Genomic DNA, 27,197 nt, shown 5'->3' with positions numbered 1-27,197 from the left:
CTATTAACTTTCATATTTCATATGAAAGCACTGATCTGTCTTTGTAGGCCAAATGGATTCCATATATATTAAACTTTACATACTAGCTAATTACAGCATTTATTCGAGTTGAATCACAAGTACACGAACAAATATCTCTAAATAATAAACCGTAAGCTGAAATGAGAGGATTAGCGACCGGCACAAGCGATTATTTATCGTAAAACATTCAGATATTAGCCTAAGGAAAATGAGATAAATCACAAACGAAAATCTTCTTAATCACAGTCACTGCTTTCAAGCTGGATTCGGGTGCAGGGAAAACAGAGTTAACACAGTGTAATAATTAGCAATATTTTAGTAGAACCGTACGGCTAACACTGCTAATACGGTTTTCCAAATCTGATCACAATCCTCAGGCAGTAATTCAATAATACATTATTATTCTTACCATCATAATTGCCCTTTTAATTAATATCTCCTTTCATTCTGCTATATGTGTGTTTTATTTTCTATCGTTGTGTTTTATTTAGATTAAATACAAATTAATAACTTTGTTGCTGGTATTATTAATATTATTATTAACTTGCCGATTAAATTATTTCATGTGTCACTTTACTTTTCCACATTATAATAAGCAAGTAAGTATATTTTGTATCCTAACCAGAAGGCGACTGGCGGATTTTAAAGAATATACAAACTAGGGGCAACCTCTTTCGCCCTCGATTGCTCCGTCCCGGCCACGGCAATGCACAGGCAAGATCGGATTTTTTCCGGAAGAATTATTCCATGAAGCGATAAGTGTTCGGAAAACCTTCCTCTGCTCCTATAGGACGACAAGGCACACCCGCATACAGTTCTTTTGTCTGTGGAAGTCGTTAGATGTTCACAAAAGTGCTTCGAGCTATGGGGTAACAGACAATTTCTGTCACACGGTTCTGCAAATTCGTACGCTAGTAAAATTCTTCCACAAAACTGGATACAATAACGGTAAGTACGTATGTTGCCAATGGAAGCCTGTTTCACCCATGACTTCACTCAGATGAACGAAGCATGTAAATCTCTGTGTAGATGTTACATACCACCAAGAGAGCTTCAACTGGTTACAGTTTATACAGAGTGATCGAAAAATCACGAAACTCATTATTGGCACATGTTACATTTATAAAAAAAAACACAAACTACATTAAAATAACACAAAAAAGTTATATTAAGTGTTTGAAATGTCCACTCCGTTCAGCGATGCATGGATTCACTCTGTCACTCGTATTTGATGTAACCCGGTGAAGACTTCCCATGTCACGGAAATGGTTCACCAGACGAGATCCTTTCGATTTGTTTAGTACAGAAGAATCGAGAAATGGATCCCTAAATACATTCTGACAAGTTAAGTGTGAATGAGGTTCCAGGTAGTGTTCGACAATGAACACTCGATACACTTGCGAAAATACATACTTATCGCTCGTCTGAGGAGGACTGGCGTAAGCAGGTTGCAACAAGACGTGTCCTGCGTGGACTCTTGTGTAGTCACAGCGATGTTGTGTATTTACTTATCCAATCTAACTGCAACCAACAACAACAATTTTTTTAATATGGGTAGCGTGAATTTTCGATAACCCGGTATGAACGTCACTAGAATACAGAAAAACGAAAGGGTCAACATTGTTGACAGCGAGGAGTTGGCATCAACAAATCAGCAAGCAGACTGCAGCATGGACTAGGGACGGTTAAATCTTACCAGAGACCGGCGTGCTGGAATTTGCTAATCATTTAAATTCAATTAAACTTAAGGCAGTCACGGAGAAACTCAGTAAAATTTTAATTAAAGAATCTTACCCAACAGTTATTATATCTCTCAGTACTTGAAGAGACCAAAGAAAATGTTTAAATTTCTCTAAACTGATTTACATCACTCTCTGATACAAGTAGCGATATTTTCAACCAAATGAGAGTCACAGATTCTTTTTAACTGAAATATCTGACGCGAGTACAGTCTATATTATTTCATCCATCTCATCAGCATGTTATCCCCGTAACGGACATGAAGGTGTATACTGGGCGAGGAGGTAAATTTCCACTCATTCAAAACGTGTGACAAAATTTAGAAACCGGCTTTAGGTTCCGCCACCTCTAACCACGCTGGAAGAAGGAACCACAAACTCAAATAAATGTAAATATCTTGTATGACTTAGTGGCTTCATGTTTATTGTGAATAAAATTGAGATTAATGTTCCATGTATGTTAAAACATTTATGATGGTAAGTGTGTATGAGACCAAAAACTCGTCCGTTGAAGCTGATTATTTTTCTTGCTTCTTTATTTACCGCACTATAAAAAGTGGGGCGAAAATTAAACGACGTGACTCCAAGGGAAAAGTATCAATACTCCCGCCTACCGACCTATTACTACGATTTCCAGACGCTTTGGTTCCGGTTAACCGCACGACACACAAACGAGTGAAGATTCGTTTGATTCTAGAGAGTGCTTTTAATAAAATTGGACACTGAAATTGCATTTCTTTTAACATGCCGAGTTAACCACGTTAGATTAAATCCGACGCATCAGAAAGAACAAATGGAAATCGGTTGAGAAGCCAAATAAAATAACTTTCCATTCTTACCTAAGTAGAACGACCAGCGCTACACAAACGCTTGAGTCGCTTTCAATTAAAATGCCAAATCCCAGTCGCACAGCTCCTTTGAAGGGGTGGCCACTTGCAGGAATGTCATATTCGGTAAGGATTTATTCAATGATTGGAATATTCTAATGTTAGTGTCCCTCTTGTCATCTGACGTCACACATGGAAAATTTAAGCCGTTCATACAAGCGGCTGTCTGCTGAAGACATTAGTTACCATAACGACAGCGACGCAACGGAAAATAGAAAACAAATCTGTGGAACAGCGGAGAACATGACAGTTTTGCAGGGCATTAGAAGCTAAAGGCAACGGAAACTGAAATTTAATAGACCTACTATTATTAAAATTGCTGAAGCAGACTATTTTATCATCATGCCGAAATTACTCTAAACACTGCGAGGAATAATACCTGCGCATCGCCAAATATTTGGGCACATCTGCTCACTTTGTTCAAAAAGGAAATTATTGTTCCCCAAAGACATTTTCTTGCAAATAATAATAAGCTTCCAGGCAGTTGATTACCTTTCTGAATTATAGTACCATTGTGATAGAACCTGCGTAAAAAAGACATTCTTTTAAACTTGCACCGACATATCCTTTCGGTATTATCCGTATTTAAAAAGGATTTTGTGTCCATCATAAAGACGACAGCTTCAATTCCTTTAATATTAAAAGCCTCCTTCTCAAAATAAAAAAATACAGCATATCTGCTGAAAGATCTTAGCAACCGGAGGCAATACAAAAATTCTTGCATACCAATTTTATACCACCTTTTGAATTTTTGTTGGGTAGTGAATCAGACTTCGAATGTGCAAAATTATTATACAAATGTATTTGTGTGTGCAATCCTTGTTAACCCGCAGATGAAACATACAGTTTAATGGAACACAATAAAAGGACTTCTACAGAATTTTGTACCATGCAGACCTACCAAGATTGAAGTGAACATTAAGTTTACTCAATTGAATAAAAAAAAATTTCTTGGATATTGTCCATCGTCTAGTAAATATAAAACGTAAAACGACGTTTCGGAGATGGGACTCTATCTCCGTCTTCAGGTTCCTACACAGTTGGGCCCACTAGATAGATAAGTTTACTGATTGCCTACTGTCATTCAATTCATCCTCAATTACGTAACGATGTATCTAGCCAGAACGGTGTTTCACTTAAATTTCTGATTTACAGGAGAATAAATCCTTAATCTTATTTGATTTGATAATTGTGCATTATGTGTTCATACGCCCAAATGTAAGAATCCGTATTTCTGCGTACAGCAGCATCAGAATTACACCCTTTTAAAAAGACATTACATCCCATTATTTTATGTTGTTATACCAAATATATCCGATTATGCAAATATGTTGTTGATATGCTCTTTTGGCATGATGCCATCTGTATTTTACATATTTTCTCGCCCTATCCTGTTTAAAAAGTTGGATTTTCAATGGGAAAAAATGTATGTGTTATAATTTACTTTGAATGACTACCGTATGGGAAATATAAAATCAAAGAAATCGTCTACCTTCTGTGCTTCCAGAAGAGCAATCAGTTGTGATAATGGCGTCGGCCCAAGCATGAAGATCGCTTTCATTTCTGAATAATGTTCTGAGCCACAGAAGGGGCCGTGTAACCTTTAATTTTAAATTTACGGTGCAGTCCGACTGTGCATCTAACGAAGGAGACAATTCTTTGTAACATGATGACACGACTCTAATTGCTATGAAGACATACAAAGGAAATAACTACGAAACAGGGGTTAACGGAATATAACAAGACAGACAATATATGGAACTCAGTGTGTACTATAGCTGATGTGAAGATAATTGTGTTTCTAGTCAGCTTGTGACTCGTAACTGGGAATACAAAGTATGATAGAGTTGCAGAACATAAGCCAAAAGCCAATACCCAATAATGTCAACGTTTAATATGAGTTCTGAGATTCACACAACGTTGTAGAAGGCGTTCTTCGGGTCTAAGGAAGAAGACAGAATGGGCATTGCTGTCTTATGGGTTGTCACGTCTGGTAGAAGATTACCGACGTTTCAGAGGTGCTGCCGCCATCATCAGCATGAATATAGTCCTAACGATGGATGCATCCAGCACCTCTGAAACGTCGGTTATCTTCTACAAGACTACACGGTGTAGCAACTCAAAACACAGCTATCTTCACATCAGCAGCCGTGAGAACCTGAAGTATCACGTTAAGTAATACGTTCCTCAAAATTCTAACCTAGTCTTTATTAAATCGAATTTTGCTTTATTTCACGTGAGGTGTGGAACAGTTGTTTTATTTGTAATTCGAACCACAACGAATTGACTTCTTGAGTCTCTGAGTTTGTGTACTGTACAAAACTGAAAGTCTATATCGTATTACTTTCTTTCTTCCAGGAGGAATTCACAGTTTAATGATAAATCCCACAGGCAGCGTTAATATAAACATACAATCACTGTTTACTTCGTTAAATGCCTCAACTTGACTGCATTTGTAAAGGACCTTTTATTGAAGTTTACACCAGTTGTATTGTAATGTATATAACGTATTCGTCGACAAACATTATACTACCTGGTTCATTAATCAGCCATTGTACGTATTGTGTATTGGACTATATACTACAGGCTCCGGGACTTAAGAACGCAGCTGAAGTGACATTCATCCACACACTACGTGTTTACTTATGCGAAACAATACCAATTAAATCAGCCGTTTACATAACCACAGAAAAACGAACAAGCAAATGTGAATTACTACGGGCTTAGTTCTTCTACTGCAGGTTCAATTTAGCGTCGACGAGATGACACGGCCACCGTGTGATCCCCAGGGGAAATTATGGTGAGCTCGGTGGTTGCCTATCTAAGCGTATCAGCCGGACACATTACTGGAGAGGCTGAGGAAATGCATGGTAAACACGTTCACGGTAACCATCTCAGTTTTGAACCCGATACCGTTCGAATATAAATGAGCTGCATTTCGGTTGGATAAAGTGTTGCGATAAGTAAATATATATACCTGAACGAGATTAACTAAACAGGAGTATATAACTGTCTTTTGGGTTATTGCGCCGTGTAGTTTGGTAGAAACGTCAGTAAATTTCTACCAGAATACACGGCGCTACATCTCAGAAGATACTCGCCACCTTAAGAACCTGAAATCTCACTCAGTTAAATAGTTAATTACCTCTTACTGCCTAAATTAACACATAACCACTTAGGCGTATATCAAAGTCACAATATATTTGGTTTATTAATGGAATATTTAACAATGCTGTCAAAAGTTCAGATTATACAAAGTCGAATAGTGTGTTTACTAGCGAATTTTAAATTGGTGGAAAGAATCAGTCGACACGTTATTTGATGTACAATCGCACGTTGAATACGGAAAACCATTAAGAAAGACAGTCATAATTGTCAGGAGAGCCAATCTAAAGTATAAAATTTAACTCGAGATGTCCTGAATGCGAACCAGGATTGTTAACTGCTGCAACGTATCATAAAACTGAACGAAAAACACTCCACAGAATCAAATAATATATTTTGAAAAAAGGATTCCTTTGAAAAATATGTCACTAAATGATGTGACCATTCATTTTGACTATCCGCCCGTCTTTTATTTTCAAGACTTGGAACCCTTGCTGCTCAGAGTCGAGAGGCGTTCATGGCGTCAATGCTTAGAAACGTCTGTTGCAGACACAGCTCTGGTTAGTTGAGGGCCAGGTGCAGCACGAGCGACTTCCGGAGCTAGTGTGGACAGCAACAGTCCGTAGCGTCCAACAGAAGAAGGCTACTTGAATCTGTCGAATTAATTCCAACACATTACAGTCCTGCCGCCGGTTGACGTCACAGGAAGTCAGACTCTCATCCGTCTGAAGGCGAAATTCATGTCAGACTGACACGCCCTGCGAGGACTGTGTACTGGAAGGAGAGGTTTATAAATCCCTTTGAACTCGAAAATACTTTTGCTTCCGACAGACAAACGCAAGAGTGAAAATATACTAGCCTCCGCACCAATAAAATATTTACTTGAGAAAGAAAGAAATGTCCTACATTAGTTTTCACTCCTAATTCATACAGTCTCCTTGCAGGCCACACGACATAAATCGTCTGTAACAGGGAGAGATCAGAGTCATAAGAAACTCGTTACATCTAAAGACAGCAAATAAACTGGGGGAGGATTTGCAGTTGTCCAAAGAATTTCAGTCACGTCTGCACAGACATATAAAACAGGCTAAGGCCACTTCTTTTATGCTGAATGCGATATCGTTATATGTGACACAACATTATATAGAGAGGCCACAAGAACAATTGTCACTTAAACTTCTTCTCGCCTGCTTTCCCTAACGCCAATCTCTGTTCCCCCCTCTTCCGTTTCAACTGCAGGCCTTCAGCCTGCCCTACTGCGGCTTCCAAAAACGCCCAACCACTATTCATTCATACTGAAGATGGCAAATGCAACGTCTGCCGAAACGTTGGACAATTCTTAACATTCAATGCAGCTCATTCCATAAAGCGGAAGTTTATGTCTGTTTATTATCTCCTCCCGATGTCTAGAAATAATGAAACAATTATACATTTAAATGTTTTAAATTATATAATTAGACAATAGCCAAGAGCTACGTCTGCATCGCTCAAAAAAAACCAATAAATGAACCTAACCTACATTATAGCACTCTCTGTCGGAAAGTGAGAGTTCCTTTAGGCTTTGTAAGTGAACGCACTGTAGATTACTCTCTTATTGAAAGAAAAACAGTTATTACCGCCAAATAACTGTCCTGCGTAAAATAACCAAAGGAGTGGCAATTTCATATGAGCGGCTGAAGCGTCATATTCTTGCCCCTTTCCTCGGCGTAGTGCATGACAAAGCCACTCAGCGGACGATCTGCTTGGCATTCCGGAACACGATACTGCTCTATTGCTACCACGATCGATGTTTCAAACACCCTCCAGAGGCTGAGCTCGTTCTTTTGTTGCTGCGGTAATGTTTTGCTGTAAACCTTTTTCCTCTTGCTTCTCTAACACAAACAACGCTTCTTTGTTGTGGCAAAGAGACACGATACATTGCCGTGTAAAGTAGATTGCTACGTGCTGTGCTCTGATGCACATTTTGAACTCAGACATATCCTGTAGTGAGATTTCGGGTTCTCACGGCGACGAGTATGAGGATGAATGTCTTCTAGGGTGTTGCGCCGTACAGTCCAGTAGAAGTTTAGCGGCATTTCAGACGTTCTGGCTGCCTCCATCATCAGGGCGATGAGTTGCCCCGTCCTGATGAAGGAAGAAGCATGGACCTCTGAAACGTCGGTAAACTTCTACCAGACTACACGGTGCAACAACCCAGAAGACTCATCGCCGTGAAAACCTCGAATCTTACAAAATATATAAAGACTTTCGTATGAAACAAATTAATACACGTACATAAGAGAGAAATTAACTGTTTGTCGGAGAACTTTGATTCGAAGGAAAATGAATTGCATTGGGAATAAGGACGGCTGCAGTCGAAGAGTAAAATTATTAATTATCATGTAACCGTAAGCTACATTTGGTTGCTAAACTAGCGTAAAATCAGTTAGGTCGTAATTTTAAGCGCGTGTATTAGGCTGTTATTAGGTCTAATTCTGAGTCGATTAACTGCGTAACTTGAATTGTTGTATCCTCTTGTGTGATTAATAAAATTGTTACGGAAGCAACTGTCTAAACAACTACCTTATAGCAGCATCTGATGTAGTAACACTGGTGAACGACGTTGGTCTTATGGCTTGTAACGATACATCAACTTATATGTATCTACCCATAAGTTCTCACGGCATTACAACCCCGAAGATCAATATGGACATGATACGTATCTCCTTTAAGGCCTATCAAAATATCTTATTTTCATGTTTTCTCTTACTGTAACAAAGGAATCTAACTAGTCTTACTTTACCCCAATTATCAAAGGGAAACTTTATTCGTCGTTCAGTCTAATATAACATAAGTTACAAAACGTCGATCTGATTTTCAAATGCCTAAGAGAATAACACTCTTTAGGTGCTTTCATGATAAGTAAAAATTGTGTTGGCGTAAGTTGCAGACGTGTTATTTTAAATTAATAATTTACGAACTGTGTAAATTTATACAAAAAATACCAAAAGTAATTACAGCAATTTCTTTTTCACAATTTTGCATTAGAACCTCAGGATTTGTAAACATCGTACGCCACATTAAAATATGTTATGTAAATGCAATTCAATCCTGTGATTATATATACAACCTCTTTATTTAATTAAATTGTTTGCACAATATTACTCCTCAGTATTAGGATTAATTTTATAATTTATGGTAAATTCAGAAACGGTTATTTACAAAATAATGGACTCCACACAATTACGTTTTAGGGTGTTAATTTAAAAACAAGCTAAAATACATACAAACAACATTACGTTTAATTTCTATATACATAGGTAGCATTTCCGTTAATAAATTTCAAATATAAACAAAGGGCAAATTAATCAATTAATTAATCATACTCACCGCTGTGAAAACCTCAAATCTTACATAATCTACTTATGCAAGCGAAGCCTTTCAATTATTCATTCTGTTAAGAAACAAATCTTAACACGCTCGCAGATTTCTCGTGATGTAGCGAGACTCATTCTTCATATGGATCGTTCTACAAGTTCAGTGCTCACTTCACGTAACGTGACGACGCATGGGACTTGCGGAACATTTACTACCGAGAAGCAATAACAACCAACCAGGCGCAAGAAATTACGATATCACAAGAGATGTCTGCAGTACGAGCCTTGTCCTGGGCTGCTTTGTACTAAAGAAATCCTACGCAGTACGCGATACGCGCCGCGTCTACTTAAAAAGTCAGAAATTAAATTAAAGTGAGTCAAACACTAAAAACAAAAGGATACAAGACGGCGATATTATGTTAGATTTGAGAGGTTCAACGCCATAGTTTTATGATATTTGTTTGTGTTTAAAAACGTTTCAACATGTGTTTTAATTCCAGAATTTGTAAAAGTACCCATTATTTCATACAACCAATGCGAGACGTCAAGATGAACTTGTGAACAGAATACGAGCGTAAAATTTTAAACTAGGTTTTGGCAATCGACGGGCCAGTTCAGAATAAAAGGCAACCGTGCAGTTCGGAACACGTCTGTTTCATTTTTAGATTAGAGAAACATTTAATACTTGGGAGATCTAAGGTTTCTACGGTGGTGAGATTGACTATGTCTTATTCTGGGTTATGACACTGTGTTAACTCGGACGTAGATATCAACGTTTCGGAGAAACACATTGTCTCCATCTTCAGCCCTGAAGGTGGTATCAACTGAAACGTTTGGGTTTTGAATGAAGCGAAAAGACGTGGATTATTTTGTACGGAATGTACCTGGGATCTACTTCAATATTCAATTGCTTTTCACTGCTACTGGAAATTACAACAGAACCATCAAAACTCAGATAACTACGTGTCGTGAAGTCTCTTGTTAGTGAGGGTTTTAAGTGTTGACATTCATCGATGGTAGACTGCAGTGTCAATAATAATACTGCTCCAGGGTGGTTGTATGTGACTGTTTTTGGAAACATTGGAAATCCTTTTTTAATGACACCAGAATTAGAGCGCCTTGCGTTTCTGTCACCGATGTAAACATTCACCAAACTGAAGGGTATATGTATACTGTTTGTGGCTAGGATTTCTCCCTGAGATTTCAGACATTTATTCTTAACATTTAAAGTTCAATATCTTCAGTGTACACGTAACATGGCGCCACATGGGACTGCATGCAGCAGTAACAAATTTCGAAATAACAAATTATCTCCGCGGTCTTAGTTTCCCTCAATTTGTTTCGACCAATAAATCCCATATGTCAGGCCGTCCATAAACTGGAATATCTGATGGATCAATACGGAAACTAAACACAACGATTCAAAAATGTCATCTGCCGGATGGTTGTCAAACTACTGTACACGTACCAAAAGAACGAGGTAGGGCCGTATGTGAAGCACATTTTCAGCGCTTTGAGTAAATAAAATTGCTTCGATTCAATGAACGGAACTTGTGTACAATTGTGAACAAAGAACTAAGTTCTGGGAAAAAAAGAACATGACGACGATGGAAGCCCGCAAGTTCGTTTCCAGCAAAGAAATTGAAGAGCAACCGAAGCTGTCTGTTGGAAAAGGAGTGGCCACTATCATGTGGCACAATTCTGAGTTCATCAGCTTCAATTTCCAGCCAACTGGAACAAAAGAATTGCCCAGTAACGCTGCCACAGATAAAAGAACGTATTTGTGAATCCAGTATCAAGAAAGAGGAAATGTTAATGCGAAAGCGAGTTTATGTTCTGTCGGAAGACACATGAGGTCACCGCTGTCCCTTGGCACAGGCGACGAGCTGATCCCCGGGGTGGGTTACGCCCAAAACAGTCCAGAAAGGTTTCTGATGGACAAAATGACACTGGGACAGGATTTCCCCTCTTAGCATTACTCCACAGCTGCTTCATATTCACTCATATATCATCTGGGGGAAGGAAACCCGGTCCTACAGAGACGTAGTCTAGCCCCATCGTAACTACACCCATGATATAAGGTCACAGTCAATTAATATTCCAAAGAAGTAATCTCATAAGTGTTTCATCACATATATCTTGTAAGAACGTAGAATCTAGCGATTTTCATCTGTGTGGCCTCTTAAGCCGCAAGTTTTAAAGCGATAAACAGGTCCGACAGGATTTTTTGTAGAAGATTCGAAAGATTTCCGTGTAGCTCGAACAGCTGTGGAAAATCACGCGCCGAACTGAACGGTAGTTGATAGTTAAATACGGATAAAATCAATTACGACACGCACATTCACACGCGGAAGAAAAGTAAAATTCTGAAATATACTCTACTCTCAGTAATTTATTTCACGTGTTCCGTAAGAACGAGTTATGTAATACCAAGCTACAGTTGCATATATATATATATATATATATATATATATATATATATATATATGCTACAAGTATAAAAACTTTCTATATCATAATCAGCCTTCAAAAAATGTCTATCAGCGTTTGTTCCAAATTATGAGCAAGGCCTACGGACATGAGACATGATTGTTTCCGTCTTCGTTAAAGGTAATAATGGGGTAGAATAAATTATATAACGTATAATTTTTCAATGCACTGTATAAAGACAGATAGAAAGTGTTAGCATAATTCTGATAATCACACTGTTAAAGCACTTGGCTCAAGCCTGGAAGCACCTACGAAACCAGAACATGCACCGAACTTCGCTGCAAGAAACAGCACGAACAATAATGATAATGGGAGAACTTCGGTAACAGCACAGGCACATGGCGCCTCTCTGCTCAGCTACTGCATGAAATCTTGTTGTTCTTAATCTTGAAATTTTGTTTCGCTACTGTTCATCCATTTGTGGCGACTACAGACTTTCGTAAAAACAATCAATATCGTCTTGCATGTACAATGTGTAATGAAAACGCCTAAACACTGGACTAGAAACTAATGTGTCTGTACACAAAAATGGAGATTAGTGAATTATGTTGTAGTTTGGGGGAGGCGGTAATCTTCCACAAGCACACGAAAGTTGCAGAGGAATGTTGGGGGGTGGGGGCACAAGACATGGCACAGAAGGAAATTGTGAGCTGGGCGTGGTTTATCTCGGAATGACTTTACACTCTGGAAGCAGCTTGTATTATCCCAACTCAAGGAGCATGGACACACGCTATCTTCAAGTGCTGTGCTAATGAATCCAACGCGAATGCCCTGTCCTGTTTAGGTATATTTTAAATGTCCCCCTCTTGTAGAACGTAAGCTCTGTGCATATTCCTATTTTAAAAGTATATAAAATAATTAAAGAGCATAAACTATGTTCAAAAACCATAATTTGTCAGAAAGGTTATCACAATGTTCGTCTGTTTGCACTGGAGTCGAAAAGATGCGATGGCTTTCTCCAAGTCTTAAAAAATAACTCAGGGCATTTAATCTTTGCAGTCATCATATAAGTCTTACCCATGGCACCTAAATAAAATGTCACTTTAAATGCAAAAATTTGTGTGCACTAAACCACGCAACTCCCTCCATTTCTTAGAAGTCCTCGGTTATTGGAAAGGCTATCTCGATCTTAAACAAACAGTTCTGAACGATTCTTTGTTTGCTTACATCTTTTGACACTATTCTGTAACAAAAAAACAACATTTAATTTATCCATGCTTACCCATCTCATATACCGAATCTACGGGTGAATATTTTGCAAAATAGTTTGCATTCTGTTATCTCAAACAGACAAAAAGTGAAGTTACGCAAGACGAAGCAACAACAGACTTGGCTGAAGATCAGAACAGCAGTTTCTTCTAGGAATTCCGTACGTTATAACAATATAGCATACCCCTCTACCACAGCAACATTATTCGTTGTAATTTATGGAAGTCATAAATCACGTTATGATTAATCGCCCGTGAGCCCCGAGAATTTATTAAATAATGTGCAAAATACTTGACGGAGTCTGAAAATGCTCGTGTGACGATATTTCAAGCGAGGTGAGAGGCCGCAAATGGAGTATTCAAATTTGACAAAGCCCATTTTACATTTCTAAAACTGACATACTCGGCAATCCTGATAGTCCATAAACTAAACTGAAAAAACATGTTGATGTGTCAAGCCAGCATTCATCATTCAAATAATGTTCTTCTATGACATCCGCAGTCCTGGCTTCGTGCTTAAACAAGATTTGATGGCCAAAATTTAGAAAAACAGAGTAGCAGTGTTCTACCTACAGGATGAAGTTTTGTACAAAAGGGGCAGCAAAATGCGACATTTAACCCCGTATTAAAAATGACTGTGTAGAAACAGTCGTAAATGTTATAAACAACATGTGACTTGTGTGAAATACAAATTGCATTCGTAGATGGCTGTCTTCTAGGTTTCTGCACCATATATTGTGGTCAAGTTTGCCGACGTTTCAGATATGCTTGTTGGCTTCATCATTAAAGCGTCCTAAAACGACGATAAAATTCTACAAGTCTACAAGGGTAACAAACCAGAAACCATCTTCTTACCGCCGCTCTGAAAATCTGAAATCTCACAAGTTTTAAGAACCTAGAATACATACACCTTAACACATATAGGATTTGAGACTTTCGCGGCGAGTACAATCAATAAAATCTTCTCGGGCAAACAGCCGCGTCAACTGGTTCCCGAAACGTCGGCTTACTACGGTAATCTGTTGACGAGGCTGATTGTCCGAAAAGATTTTATTGATCTTAACACATCTGTAAACTAATGTGGCTGTTCCGTTTATAATATATTTCCTATGTACGAGGCTCGTCCTTAAAGTAAGTTTCCCTGGGGCCGTTTACAGAAACAAAACACAATTTCATGGAAATATTTATTGCAACAGATACAGCAAGTGTCCAGCTATTTTTCAACATATTCGCCACCGGAATTGAGACATTTGTCATACCGTGGGACCAACTTTTGAATACCGTTAGTGCATGCGCCATGCTACGTCATTGCTCTATCACGTACGCACAATCGCTTCGCTCAATATAAGGTTTGCTAGCTGTGGGACGAGTGGGAAACTTACTTTTGGGACGCGCCTCGTATTTCACCACTCCGATTAACCTTTCAGCAAACCGATTTAAATGTGGAGTTTAAAATTCATATAGCCATTAAGTGCAATTACAATGCCATCAAAAAGTGCACTCTGCACTCTATAATCCCAGTCCTGCCACATATTATCGACGCTAAAGCTTAAATTCAGATTAACCTGACAATCACCACGATCACCACATCTGTCGATGACAAGCAGCCGCTTGGGCTGATGATCGTCGAGGCATGCATCAGTTCGCTTCACAAAGTACTCCTAGCTGTGACCTATGGCGTTACTACGTTTGTTGTCCGTCCAAGAATATTAAAACACTGATAGTGGTTTGGAGAAAAATGCGGTCATAAACGGAGGGACAATTTAAGAACTGCTTTTAAAAAACCGTGAAAGCAGAACAGAAACTTATAAACTGTAGACGACCATCCTCTGGGATGCTGTGTTGTCTGGTAGAAATTGACCGATGCTTCAGACGTGCTTACTGCCTTCAACGTCACGGTAACGAGAGCTCATTTTGCTAATAATCTGAAGGAACCTCTAAAACTTTTGCCAGTTACCTCCAGACTACACGGCGCACCATTCCAGAAGACAGCCATTTTCATATTCACCGCAGTGAGAACCTGAAACTTCACCAACTAATAACCGTTTCTGGATGAAATATTTAGTCTCTTATCTATGCAACACAGAATTCTATCTCATTATCATATTTATATTCAACTGAATGGAGTATTTTTAACGTATATGAGTAAGAGACACAGGATTTATTTCCTTTAAACATATATTTTTTGTTGGTAATCACATTAAGATTCTTACAAATTACGTCCCAAAATGTTGAAACATTTCTTAGCTGACTGAAATTGCCGCTGTACACAGGCCACAGTCGAGCGCGGACGATTTTAAAAGTGAAGTGTTAGCGCCTGCAATTTTTCCATAAGCCATACAATTTTAATAGCAATTGATATCACAACATAATATTTTATCAGAGTTCTTTTTATTATCGAGAAAAGACATTTAATGTTTAAAATTGCTCATTCATAAATAGTCAGTATTTTTCCTTAGAAACCTATCTTCAAATTTGTTTGTCGTAATCATAAGTGATGGTGACGAATCTAAAAAAGCAAAGAAAGGCGTATGAAGCAGCTAATAACACAATCTGAATCTTTCCAACAAACATCCAATGGAAAGTAACTTCAGGTAATGGAGCCCTTCTTGAAAGGTTAATAGTTACTCAGATATTCAAGACATTTCCAGGCTTTTTAAAACCCCGAAAGTTAATTACCATGTTCAAAAAAGTCCGCCACTGGAGCCAGACAGATAAATTCAGTTCACACCCTCAGGTCATATTTCTTTAAGATGAATTTTCATATTATCCTCCTACTTAAGCCTAGGTTTCTAGAACAGTCTATTCATTCAGCTCTCCGTCCACAAAATTTGTGTTCATCTATCACCTCAACCAATCGTGAACATCCTTCTTAATTGATCACCCTGATAGGCATAACAAGACTATTTTATGAAGAGCAGAAACGACGAAGCTTCTCGTTCTCATAATTAATTCGTGTCTCTAATGCCCGGATTTTCTCCTCAGTACCCTGTTCCCATACGCCCTCGAAATGCGTTCTTCCCAAAAACAGAACTTTAAAGATTCGCTTTTATCACCCACATTAAACTCTTTGCTACTACAGTCCTTCTTTTTATAAAAGTAGTACAAAATGAACGGTTTGGCAAATAGAACTGCAATTCGCACTGCATCGTATTTACCTTATTTCGTGGCATATCCTCTGCAAATATGTTTTGGCCACTTGTCAAATATGGGTACATACTAACATAGAGAATTCTGCACAAATAAAACAACAGCCATTTTCCAACTATTGAAAACACGTACTGTATTTGTGATTTATTCAGATTTTATACTTCAGAACAATTATCGATCAGCGTAACCTGCATTTTGCGTTTCTATATACGCAGTTGAAAAGCCAACAGCGGAAGGTTACGATGCGTAAACATTTTACAGGGACACGATTTTAGCCACTGTCCATTGCCTGAAGTACATTTGATATACAAATATTCCTCATTGCCTAATACACACACATACCTCAAACAATGGATAATGTCCAACAAAGTGTACATATAATGAATCGGCCATTGTCACAAAGCTTCAGAGAATCAGGTGGGCATTCCTTGGAATTAAACTCTGGTAACGCCTAATATTTTTCTTTACGATACAAGGGCGGTTGGATGCGACAATAAACATGCAACGCGGTAACGTTAAATACAATGAAAACTGGGAGTTTGCAATAAGCCATACGCTATAATTGACAAGCCAGAGAACCATACCTCGACACATCAGAACGTGGATCACTTATAATAAACAATAAAATTCTTGTAAAATTCTAAATTTGTACTGAATTGTATTTAATGACGGAATTATTCAGTTTAATATTATTTGAGCAAATAAAAACAAATTATAAGTGGCAAACGATATGACCAATAGTTGGAATTATCAATGATATGCTTCATACATGTATACATACGTACATTTGATACTTTTAAGAGGAGTCGAATTTGGAGGTTATTTTTATTAAAAATCTGTTCAAAGGAAGGAGACTCAAAGTCCAACATCTTTTTTGTAGCTTCCGACTCTGTTTAAAGACAGCAGCGGGTTAATCGTAGGTAATTATCCGACTACGACACATGCATCACAACACACGAAATGTCGCAAGCTCTATTAATCAATGACGTGCTTGCAGATCGCTGGCTTTTTTAAGGCACAGTGATATTGCTCTCTCACATGCGTTTGGTAATTGATTCAATGATTAATACTAGCTTACTGTGAAAACAACAGAACATTTTGGAATATAATTCACAAAGCTCTTTAACACCAATTACCCCATTAAATTTAACCGGAAATTGTAATCCGTTTAAACACTGTGGACGAGAGTTAAGTGTAAATCAGTTTTGCAGAATTTACATTATTATTTCATCTCCAGAAAATTAGTTTACTTTTAATATTACGTGTTTTGTGCGGCGAACTAGAGAGAGGGGTTGGTTTAAAATAAATAATCACTGAAATAAATGACAGACTAGCAGGTATATCACTATTAAGCTTTTAGTTTTTTTCGTTAACTGCAATGGACTTTGCAAATAAAAGTGAACGGTAAACTCAGACTACGTTCGAACTTTAAGCTATTTTCAATAGGTTAGTATACATAATGTGGGAATGAACCCAAAACTTTTGTCTAAATACCTTATTTCCTTCAATTATCGTGTATTTGAATTCCCAGTTTCAAAATACCGTGATATAATTACCATTTTAACCATTAGAAGAGTCGAAAAATTGTTTATGAATAAAGTGCATAGGACCCTATGTGTTAACCACGTGTTAATATCACCAATTTTGAAGTACTGAAATGACCTTTAACACTAAACCAAAGTTACATTATCAAAAAACGAATCAAGTACAAGCGTTTCCAGTCATCTTCATGACTTGCCTCTCTCCCGACTCTAGTCAGAGACGACGCCTTGCTTCTAAGGAAGCTTCAGACTTGTACTCTCGTGTTCCTGCAGAGATTATTTTAAAGAAACAGCGAATTTAACAAAGTAACTTTATTAATATGAATGCAGAAGTTCCGGTATTCAAGGTGAGGAAAATCACCTCACGTAGCGTAACATAGCAATATTTATAATAGAGCCATTACTTTATTCAAAATATGTAATGAGAGAAATAAAGTACACGTTACAGGACTGAATGTCTGTCTACCTGTGACTCGGATGCAAACACTTGCACGAGGCGAGATGAGGGTGTGAGATAGTAATGAGAAATTGTCTCGCAGAGTTAAAACAAGTTACGGAAGAAAGATAACCCTATTCCCTTTTTTATCGGGTGATCCTTACAGCTCTGGTTGACTGGCAGACCCTGGAAGTGGCACAGGAGATTTACAGCAAAACAAAGCCTGAAGTAGATAGCGTCTCCTTCATTTTACTTCATTCTTTTCCGCACTGTTTTGTTTTCTATTTACTTTCTTCTTTCTTTTTGGCTGTGAGTTTTCTCTGCCTTAGAAGTTTTTTTATGTTTTCACTTACAAACCTACAAAGTCTAACCATATGAAAAAACAACACTCTGTAATTATAGCGGAGTGCAACAAAATTTCCTGCGTGCATGACAATCGCTAAGAATATTAGAGTCCCCGCGGTGAATACAAAGTGTGGATAAACAGAAACAGCTTCGCGGCTGATGGGAACCAGAACTCAGAATCGTGTAACTAATTCTGCAGCCTCACTACTATGGAAAATATTACAAGCTGAAGTCACAGCGTTTTACGTCGCCAATTTCAAGTTTTCAAATTTGATAAAAAAAAACTTGAATAATGTAAACCTGTCAGTCCGTCACAAGTTTAAACGTACTTGCAGATGACATCAGTACCTGTTAACCAATATACAAGTAGAGCAAACAAGATGCCTTGTTCCTGCCAAGATATAAATTTAAAATATTAAACACAACTTTAAAGTGACATATATAATTTTACATTTCTCTCCTCCTGAAGGACAAGTCGGGAATAGAAATGAAAAGAACAAAAATATAATTTCTAACAGCCCATGCAAAATAAAAGACGCAACTACATCATCATACACAATGTGTTTCCAATGCATGAGATTGAATTCTTTAGTCATGAAACGTTCAGCAAAGAAGATAAATTAATTACTGTCAGGTCCTTCGTAGTTCACAATTTTATCTCATTATTTACCAACATAGCGCGGCTAGCTTTGCTACACAGGAGGTCCGAGCTGTCTTTAATCACCTCGGCTCCGCTGTTTGTGTTGGAAGGTTACAACAGCGACCATCCAACCTTGCAATTAGGTAACGGCTACTAAAACATATATTTTCAACTTCATTGCGCTGTCAGGTCAAAAATCAAAACAAAGTAATTTTCAAACAGCTTTAACAAGGCATTTGTTTTGAAGATTTCAAAGCACTATTTACAGCAAAATTTAGGAATGCATATTTTAATATTCATATCCAGCATAACTCCCGCTACATTATTATTGCATCTGAACCAAAATCTCTTTTCTAAATGGACCATGTCCGGAGGGGAAAAAATTAGCCTAATAAAAGAAGTTGCTCCTCTTCGGACGGAAATTAACTGTTCCCAGTTCTGGAGCCGAAGGGAGAGCAGGATATTGTGGATTAAGGATTGGTTAGGATGAGTTTGCCGAGATGAACACTGGGATCGAATGGGAGTTTATTGCGGGATATTGCAAGGGGAAAGTTATGCTGCAGTTCGACGAAAACGGGAAGCAAAAGTAGACTATTACAAATAGACTTGGGTCTGCGCAGTTGAACCCTTCGGGACATCCAAAGCGGCAAGCTTTATCACTGCAATTACTACTTACGTCAGACTGCAGAGCCACAACAAATTATTCGTATATTTGTTCCACACTTCTTTCTCAAAACTCGAAGTAAAAATAAATCATTTGTCGGATAATTTATTATTAACAAAAGTTATCTGTAAAATTTGAAAACAAACAAACCCTAATGTATACTACAAGCTCCTATTCAATAGGACTAAGAGGATGTTAATGTGAACATTTCCCTCTCTTTGCAGTAGGTGTGAGGTAGTTGTCTTCATGACAAAACAATGATTCCGTTCTGATTTACGTATTATATTTTATCTACATCGAATTATGTATGCCACACTGCGCAGGCCAATTGTGAAATATTGGTCGATATACGTGTGTTTAACAATATGAGCTGTCGTTCAGTCACGTGTGATGTAATTTAGTTAGACCAGGGCGACAGGAACTCGTGTCATGTCAGTGGGTATCGTGTTGGTAGGAGGCTTAGCTGCGTCATTAACAACGTGGTAAGTTATGCAGCAATTAGCTTACCTTTGCTATAGCCTACGGCACTTTGAACCACGCTGCTAGTTCAAAGAGTCGTTGTCATTATGACTTTTGACTTGATTCGTATGTTGACATAATAGGTAACGTAGGCTTATTGCAACTTTAAGAGCTAACAACGATGATACGAATAAATGCCGTGATCGTATTCGGCAGGCTCCGATTTTAAATCTCGACTCGGGGGTTTCTCATTCTTTTCCAGAAAGTTCCGGGATACTACCTTTAAATAGGTCACGCTCGCTCCTTTCACCGTTTTAACCACTGTTCCGTCAGGGCAGCTAACTTTTTGGTACCCAAGACTATGGCATTGGTTGATGGTGCACGAAGGCAGTGTGTATTGCGTTACGGAAAGTACTAGCAATGTGTAAAGGCCGACTTCTATGGCGTGATTACATATAAAGTAGACACACGTTAATTCAGTCAGTGCTTAGTTACTCAGGTTTAAAAAAGTATATTAAATACATATGTCGACCTGTTTATAAGTAAATATACCACAGCCCAGCACATACGGCAATTGAATAGCTGGTGTAATTACAACAGCCCTCCCCTCAACATCCACTAATACATTACTCGATTCTGTATAATCTGAGGTAAAGTCGCGGACGAGTGGTTAGTACTTCTGCTCCATATGGTGGAGATTCCGTCGTCACATCTCCTTCCGGAGACCGTCTTTTGGTTTTTTATCAGTCTATTCAGAAAAATATTGGCATATAAATTAAATTAAGATCATACATCTCCTTTCCATGTATTTTTGTGTTCACTGTTCATTAACCCGTCATTGGACTCTTAAGAGTCAACGATATCTTTGTTAAATAAACCACAATAAAAGAGTGCCGTTAAATAAATGTAAACAATAATTAATAATAAAAGTAAACATTAGTTTTTCCAGCGTAAACAAATCCGTTTAAGGTAAAACTCATTCCGACGTTCAGTGATGTGAGGTTACAAAATCGATTGTTTTTAATTGACAGATTTCCTGAAGGTTCATTTTCATTAGCGATCCGTTATGTAGATGGTGACATGATTTAGTTTATAACGCTGGATGTGCTGTACTGAAACTAATTGGTCACTGACTCAATTGTGCCCACTTTGTGATACGAACGATTATTGACTTCGATAAAATTCTCTATTGAAACCGTATATTAATAACGCGCAGAGCAGGAAATGCTTTGTTTGACATTGTAAAATTGCTATAATTATTAATCTCCATATTAATGGAGCATAATTTGGTTGAAACAGTGATCTACCAGCTGGAGTTCGACATTTGAAACTATATTCATTAGTTGCCGAATCATAATGGTAGCTTGTACTTCAGTTATGCTCCATAATGTATTGTGGACAACAAAGTAATTATGCGTGCACGTGACCTTTTTGTTAAAATTCCTAATGAATATTATTCATCAGCTTTCCTGACTTCCTGTGCCGTCCACTGCAAAATTGTATTAATCAACCGAAATTTTGTGATCAAAATAAAAAGCTTTTATTAACGGTGTAATTAACTTTATGTGTTAATATAAATAACGCGCTCTAACAAAACGTGTGAAAGTATGCGCCGAAATAATTATAAAATGTTCGCGGTCCGCACTATAAAATCTCACATTTTGTGTCCGCTGACTAACACATGCAAAACGTACAGAAAGTTCCTTATACACCAGCCATTACAACCTTCCGGCTGGCAGACAGGTCCGCCTTGTAAATCGTGTCCTAATACATGCTCAGAGCCAGTCGATAACAGCAGACCTGACCGGAATTTTTGGCGTACGCATTACATTCTTTCCTCGCGCATCTACAGCCCTTGGAGGACTTTGGCCGTCTCCTTAAGGTAGTCTTCGGAACAGTTGGTAATACTTATTGGACGAGGGGTCAGCCTGTTGCAAGGTCTCTGTCTAAACAGGACAAAAGAACACAAGGACAAAGACAACCATGCATGCCTTGAGTAGAATTCGAATTCACAGCCGGTCATACACGCGCGTGTCATCAACAGAGTAGTGATTTAGAAGAACAGTTAAACATCTTCGGAAACCATGCAAGTCAACGATTCACATAGCGTCAGATTTAGTACAGGTAAATGAAACAGATAAAATCGTATCATCACTATGATTATCGAGTATGGACAGGGCATAGTTCTGAAAGTATTCTTCAATTATAATAATGTTACTTAAATTTACGTTCCAGCAAATGAACACTCTGGCACATAAAGATAGCGAAAGATATTAGAGAAGGCTTCCATCCTTCATTACATACGCTGGATGCAGGAAAGGAGAAATTCCTCCAAAGAAGAAATAAGGAAACTTTGGCTATAACAGAAATAACTGAAGGTGGGTTACCTTATTGGTCACTGTTACATTCACAGTGACTTGATGTCGATGGTGTTTGTGATATTGCATTAATAATGATAAAATATTGCGTTGTCTGTCTCCACACGACAAGTCATACTTTAGGTTCTCCCGGCGACGAGTATGAAAATGGCTGTCCTCTGCGTTGTCGCACCGTCTAGTCTGGCAGACGTATGCCTACGTTTCAGAGGTATTTACTTCATCCGGCAATCGTCCTAATGTTGCAGGCAGTGCAAGTACCTGTGAAACGTCGGTAGAAGCCTTTCAGACTGCACGGAACAACAGACCTGAAGTCAGTTACCTCCAAACTTTACAATACACATATCCTTTCTAGTCTGGTAGACGTTCACCATCGTTTTAGAGATCATCATAAAATCATACTTAATTTAAGAGTTGTTTCTTCCTTGTCCTTATCACCGTACCACTCATTCCCTTTAGTGTGAAAGACAGGAAGAAAGCACTTGCTTCTTAGTACCGTAATTCACGAGAAAGAAATAATTCCGACACTCCTAGTAAGGTAAAAGTGAATAATACAATTACATTAGCCTAAACTGTGTTTGTATGCATAGCGTCATTATTGGAAGAATTATCATAAAGCCAGCATCAATGTTTATGACTAGACCATTCAAAATATAAATACCATAAAAAACACATCAGACGGTCATTAAATGCTCGTGAGCTTTGCCTACAAGTAAGGAAGAAAAGTACAGATTTTTAAGAACTGTGAGCATATATTAATGTTGGTTATAAATCATTTAAAATCTAGACAGTACAAATAAGTGTTAATCTATATTTCGCGGAAATTTAGTATATTAGAGATACATGGATGTTTGTGTTATAACCAATCTTAAATTTTATTTTATTTTAATATTATAAATGTTTGTAAACATTTTATAGTCCGTATATAGCTGCGGTAGTAACAATAACTTAAAATATGTAATAACTCTACTACGATCCGTTGAACCGATACGGAACAGGTAAGTTTCGACAGATTAAAAAAACCATAAACCTGGGTTATCAAAATATTGTTTTATTTTCAAATAAAAACACTTAAAAATTGCTTAATAAAAATGTTAGTACTGAAAATAGTTCTTATTTGATGACATTCAGACAATAATTTTATAATAAATATTTCACTTCACGATACGTGTGATGTTTGTCAGGGCTGTGCAGACGGTACTAAAATCTCCAACTCCGACTACGACTCCGATCTCGACTCCTTCATAAAACTTTAATATGTATTAATACGTGTAAACCTACTAAAATTGTAAATGGCACCATACGAGATTTTACCACGTGAATCATCAGTCTACTTTTTTTTAAATATACGTCAAATTTTTATTGCAGAAATCGGTTGCTTTGTAGACAATTTGTATTCTTAAGGTATCTGAGCCAAAGTTACAAACAATTATTCCCACACCATATGCCTCAACGCGTCGTTGAATCTCCCTAAGCGTGAGGCCTCCGGCGGCTCACACGGTATAGAAATTGTTCTTTAAGATTTTATATCGAGTTTGGAGTCGGAGTCGGTACATTTTTGCCGACTCCACCTAAAATTTCTTTCGACTCAGACTCCACAGCCCTGGTAAGAACACAAGGGAAATTTGTACATTGTAGGCTACTAATACTTAATTACAAATTACTGAAGTTAAAAGATCCTGGAATTTTTAAGAAAATACGGAAATATATACAGTTATAGAATTTAGAAAAACATAATTTAAGATAGGGATATAATATCTATTACGTGATATATACTAAAATATTTTATTTTTCTGAAAATTTTTGTGCCTTGCGTTCGAATAAAAGTCTTATTCGTGGATGTGTTATGCAAGTGTGCTACAGTTGTAAGCCAGAATCTAGTGAAAGTTGCAGTCAGCTTTATCGGTTCATATCATCTTCTTTGAAACGTTTCTGGAAGAATAAAACCGGCAAAATAGCATTAAGCTCGAAGTTAGCCATTTGTGGTGTTATGAACCTTGTAGTTTATAGAGAGACGTAAATAATAGACTGCTCTGAGAACAGGGTAACTCCCCCTTTCTGAAGCAGATTGTATCGACCATCTGTCTCCATGAAATAGCGGAGATATTCTGAGGTTCAGCCTCACCGAGTTTGTGCGTTATGTTTCATATTTTGGCACGATTCCTTTAACACTTCTGTCATCTCTTCGTCTGGGTGATACGTTACCGCCCACACACCAACGCAAAACCCAGAAATTTTTGCTCTAATTTCTCATTGATTAAGCGTCTCATATGAGGCCGAAGTTTTAAATCATTCGCTTGTCCTACACCAAACAAATAATTCTTCTTGTGTTTTCTAATTTACTTATCATTAGTATCGCTCTGAACATTTTGGATATGTTCCAGTTTTCTCTACAGAAATCACTGGTGTGTTAATGCATTACCATTTCATAAGAAAAGTACAACTTGCATTATTGCGTTTCTGTATGCATCATGACTAAATAACACCAGATTATGAAACTGCGTAATTATGATTCTCGAATAATTCAGCCATACGCTTGCCCTTCTTGTATTTGCGTACTCACGTGATCATATTTCACTACAGCTCACAGTGTGGGGTCCTGGAATATAATGTAGTGATCATGCTCTGTGTCGTTCCCTACTTACTGAGTCAATCTTTGGCATTTCTCTTAACTTACAAATACTTTTAATAAACACAATCAGACCTGGAGCAGTTTTGAACATCTTACACAAACAATTTTCGTATATATTCTGATTAAATTAAATCGTATTACTTTTCTGAATTTCTCTTGCATGTGTTACCAAGTAAATGAGCACGAGTTGAATTACCACCAATTTCTGAAGAGTTAAAAATAATGAGGTGCAGGGGAACCGCGGGCGATCAAACACTCATCAGATTCTTACTTGCCTATTCTTCTACAAATCTTAATATTTTCGTAACAAGTTTGAAATAAAATAGTTACGAAAAGGTGTAACGCAGTGTTAGATTAGCCCACGTAACGGCCACGTCACACCGACGTCATATTTACTTCAAGCATACTTTACGATTAGGTCTACTACACGTCTTCGTCACCCCTACATCATGACTACTCCAAGGCTACGTAAAACTTAAGTCACATCTACGTCTCGCCAACGTCACGCCTACGTCATGCATTCTTCAGTCCTGCGTCACACCTTTGTTACGACTCCTTTACAACTATGTCAGGTTGGTTTTGAATATATTTCGAAAGGTTAGTTTATTTAGGAGAGTTAAGTTAGGTTAGATTATTTGAGGCTAGGTTGGGTTAGGTTAGGCTAGATTAAATTAGGCAAGATTAAATATTATGTATGGAGGGTCTGTTATGTACAATGAGAAGAATACACACAAATCCAAAGAGACCACAAACTTTGTAGGCATTGGCTATATAACTGATATAGTAAGCGTTTCTTAACACATATAAGGTACATTCATTAGGGTTTCGTGTTTCAAATGTTCGCGAATAAAGAATTACTCAGATAAAAATGTGTACGCGCCATTTAAATCACACGTGTACTGTTTCCTTTTTCTCCTCACTTCCACTAACATTGCTACCTTCATTTGTCAATCTTTCGGGAGGCAAGTGGGCGCGGAAGAATGATAAACTGTGCAAGGTGTTGCAGATGCAAAGTCCGGACTGAGGCAGTTCGTGACGTAAAGCACGCTGGTTAGATGGTGGTCATATGTTTCAAAACTGGAAAATTCTAAACCAAAACTAATTACAATGCACTGGTGGCCCTCAACCACCAGTAGAAAAATCACGAAAGATAGTATGGCGAATACATTATACCGTTTCCCATCATAACAGAAGAAATGAAATTACCATAATCAAATGAAGTGTAGGTTTAGCTAACTCTTTACACAAGAACCATTTATCTAAGTTTATACAGATCATCTCGTTCTCTTCCATTATACAAAAAGGCACACTCACCAGGGTTGACAGCGGTTACATTGAAGATCAGTAACAGTTGAAGGAGCAGAAACACAATGGGCATCTGAAACAAAGGAGCTGATTATTAACAAGCACTTTTACCATTTAAAATCGTGAAAATAACCTGAGTCTGTCGACTGCAGTCTTCTGTTTTGTCACAGAGTTCAGCCTTGTAGGTGGATCCCATTTTAACTTTGAGGATGGACGCGATATTTTGCTGCGAAATGTTGATAACCCTCAGCGTCACAACCGAGAATAAAAGTCTACACGAATGAACATGGTTATCTTCTGGGTTCTTGCGCTGTGTAGTCTGGTGAAAGTCCTTGTTAACTTTGTTATCTTTGTCACCGTCGCCCTGATTTAGCAGTAAGCACCTCAGAAACGTTTGTAAATTTCTACCAGACTACACCGTTCAACAACCCAAGAGAAGGCGCATCTTCATACTCGCCACCTTAAGAACTTAAAATATCACATAGCAGTTCACACCTTCACCGCCTTGAGAAATCAAAATCTCAGTCTCATGTAGACTTCAGAAACATACCAAAAGCTTCTTACAATTGTGGATTAACCTCTGTATTTTTTAACAATGTGATGATATTCAGTTAAGACCACACGATACTGAGCCTCTTTTTATACGGAGTAATTCACACTCTGAGAAAAGCTACTACACTAAGATATATCTTAATATTACCATGCTCTTGCATTGCCAACATTCTTTCCCTACCGCAATTCTGTAAATTCCATTTTTGTCTCATGGAGGCCTACACATTATAATAACCTTGTTCCTTAAGATTAATTTTAATATTATCTTCCGATGAACTATGACACTCAAATT

General features: G+C 37.8%; 1 protein-coding gene across 7 annotated transcripts in view; it reads right to left on the bottom strand.

Moving 5' to 3' along the window:
• The window catches only part of Sol1 (CUB domain-containing protein Sol1), a 659,765-nt gene that overhangs the window by 278,667 nt on the left and 353,901 nt on the right, over positions 1 to 27,197 (bottom strand). For all 7 annotated transcript variants that reach the window (XM_087358459.1, XM_087358461.1, XM_087358462.1 and 4 more), the window contains one exon: positions 26,363 to 26,426. In XM_087358459.1, coding sequence (XP_087214585.1) covers positions 26,363 to 26,426 — 64 coding nt within the window. The remainder of the gene's footprint in view (positions 1 to 26,362; positions 26,427 to 27,197) is intronic.

The sequence above is a fragment of the Zootermopsis nevadensis genome, unplaced genomic scaffold, assembly GCF_977971745.1.
Source record: "Zootermopsis nevadensis isolate Lab colony 2312 unplaced genomic scaffold, Znev_1.0 Znev_ptg000030l, whole genome shotgun sequence".
Lineage (NCBI taxonomy): Eukaryota > Metazoa > Arthropoda > Insecta > Blattodea > Termopsidae > Zootermopsis > Zootermopsis nevadensis.
This window is presented reverse-complemented; position numbering and strand designations above follow the sequence as displayed.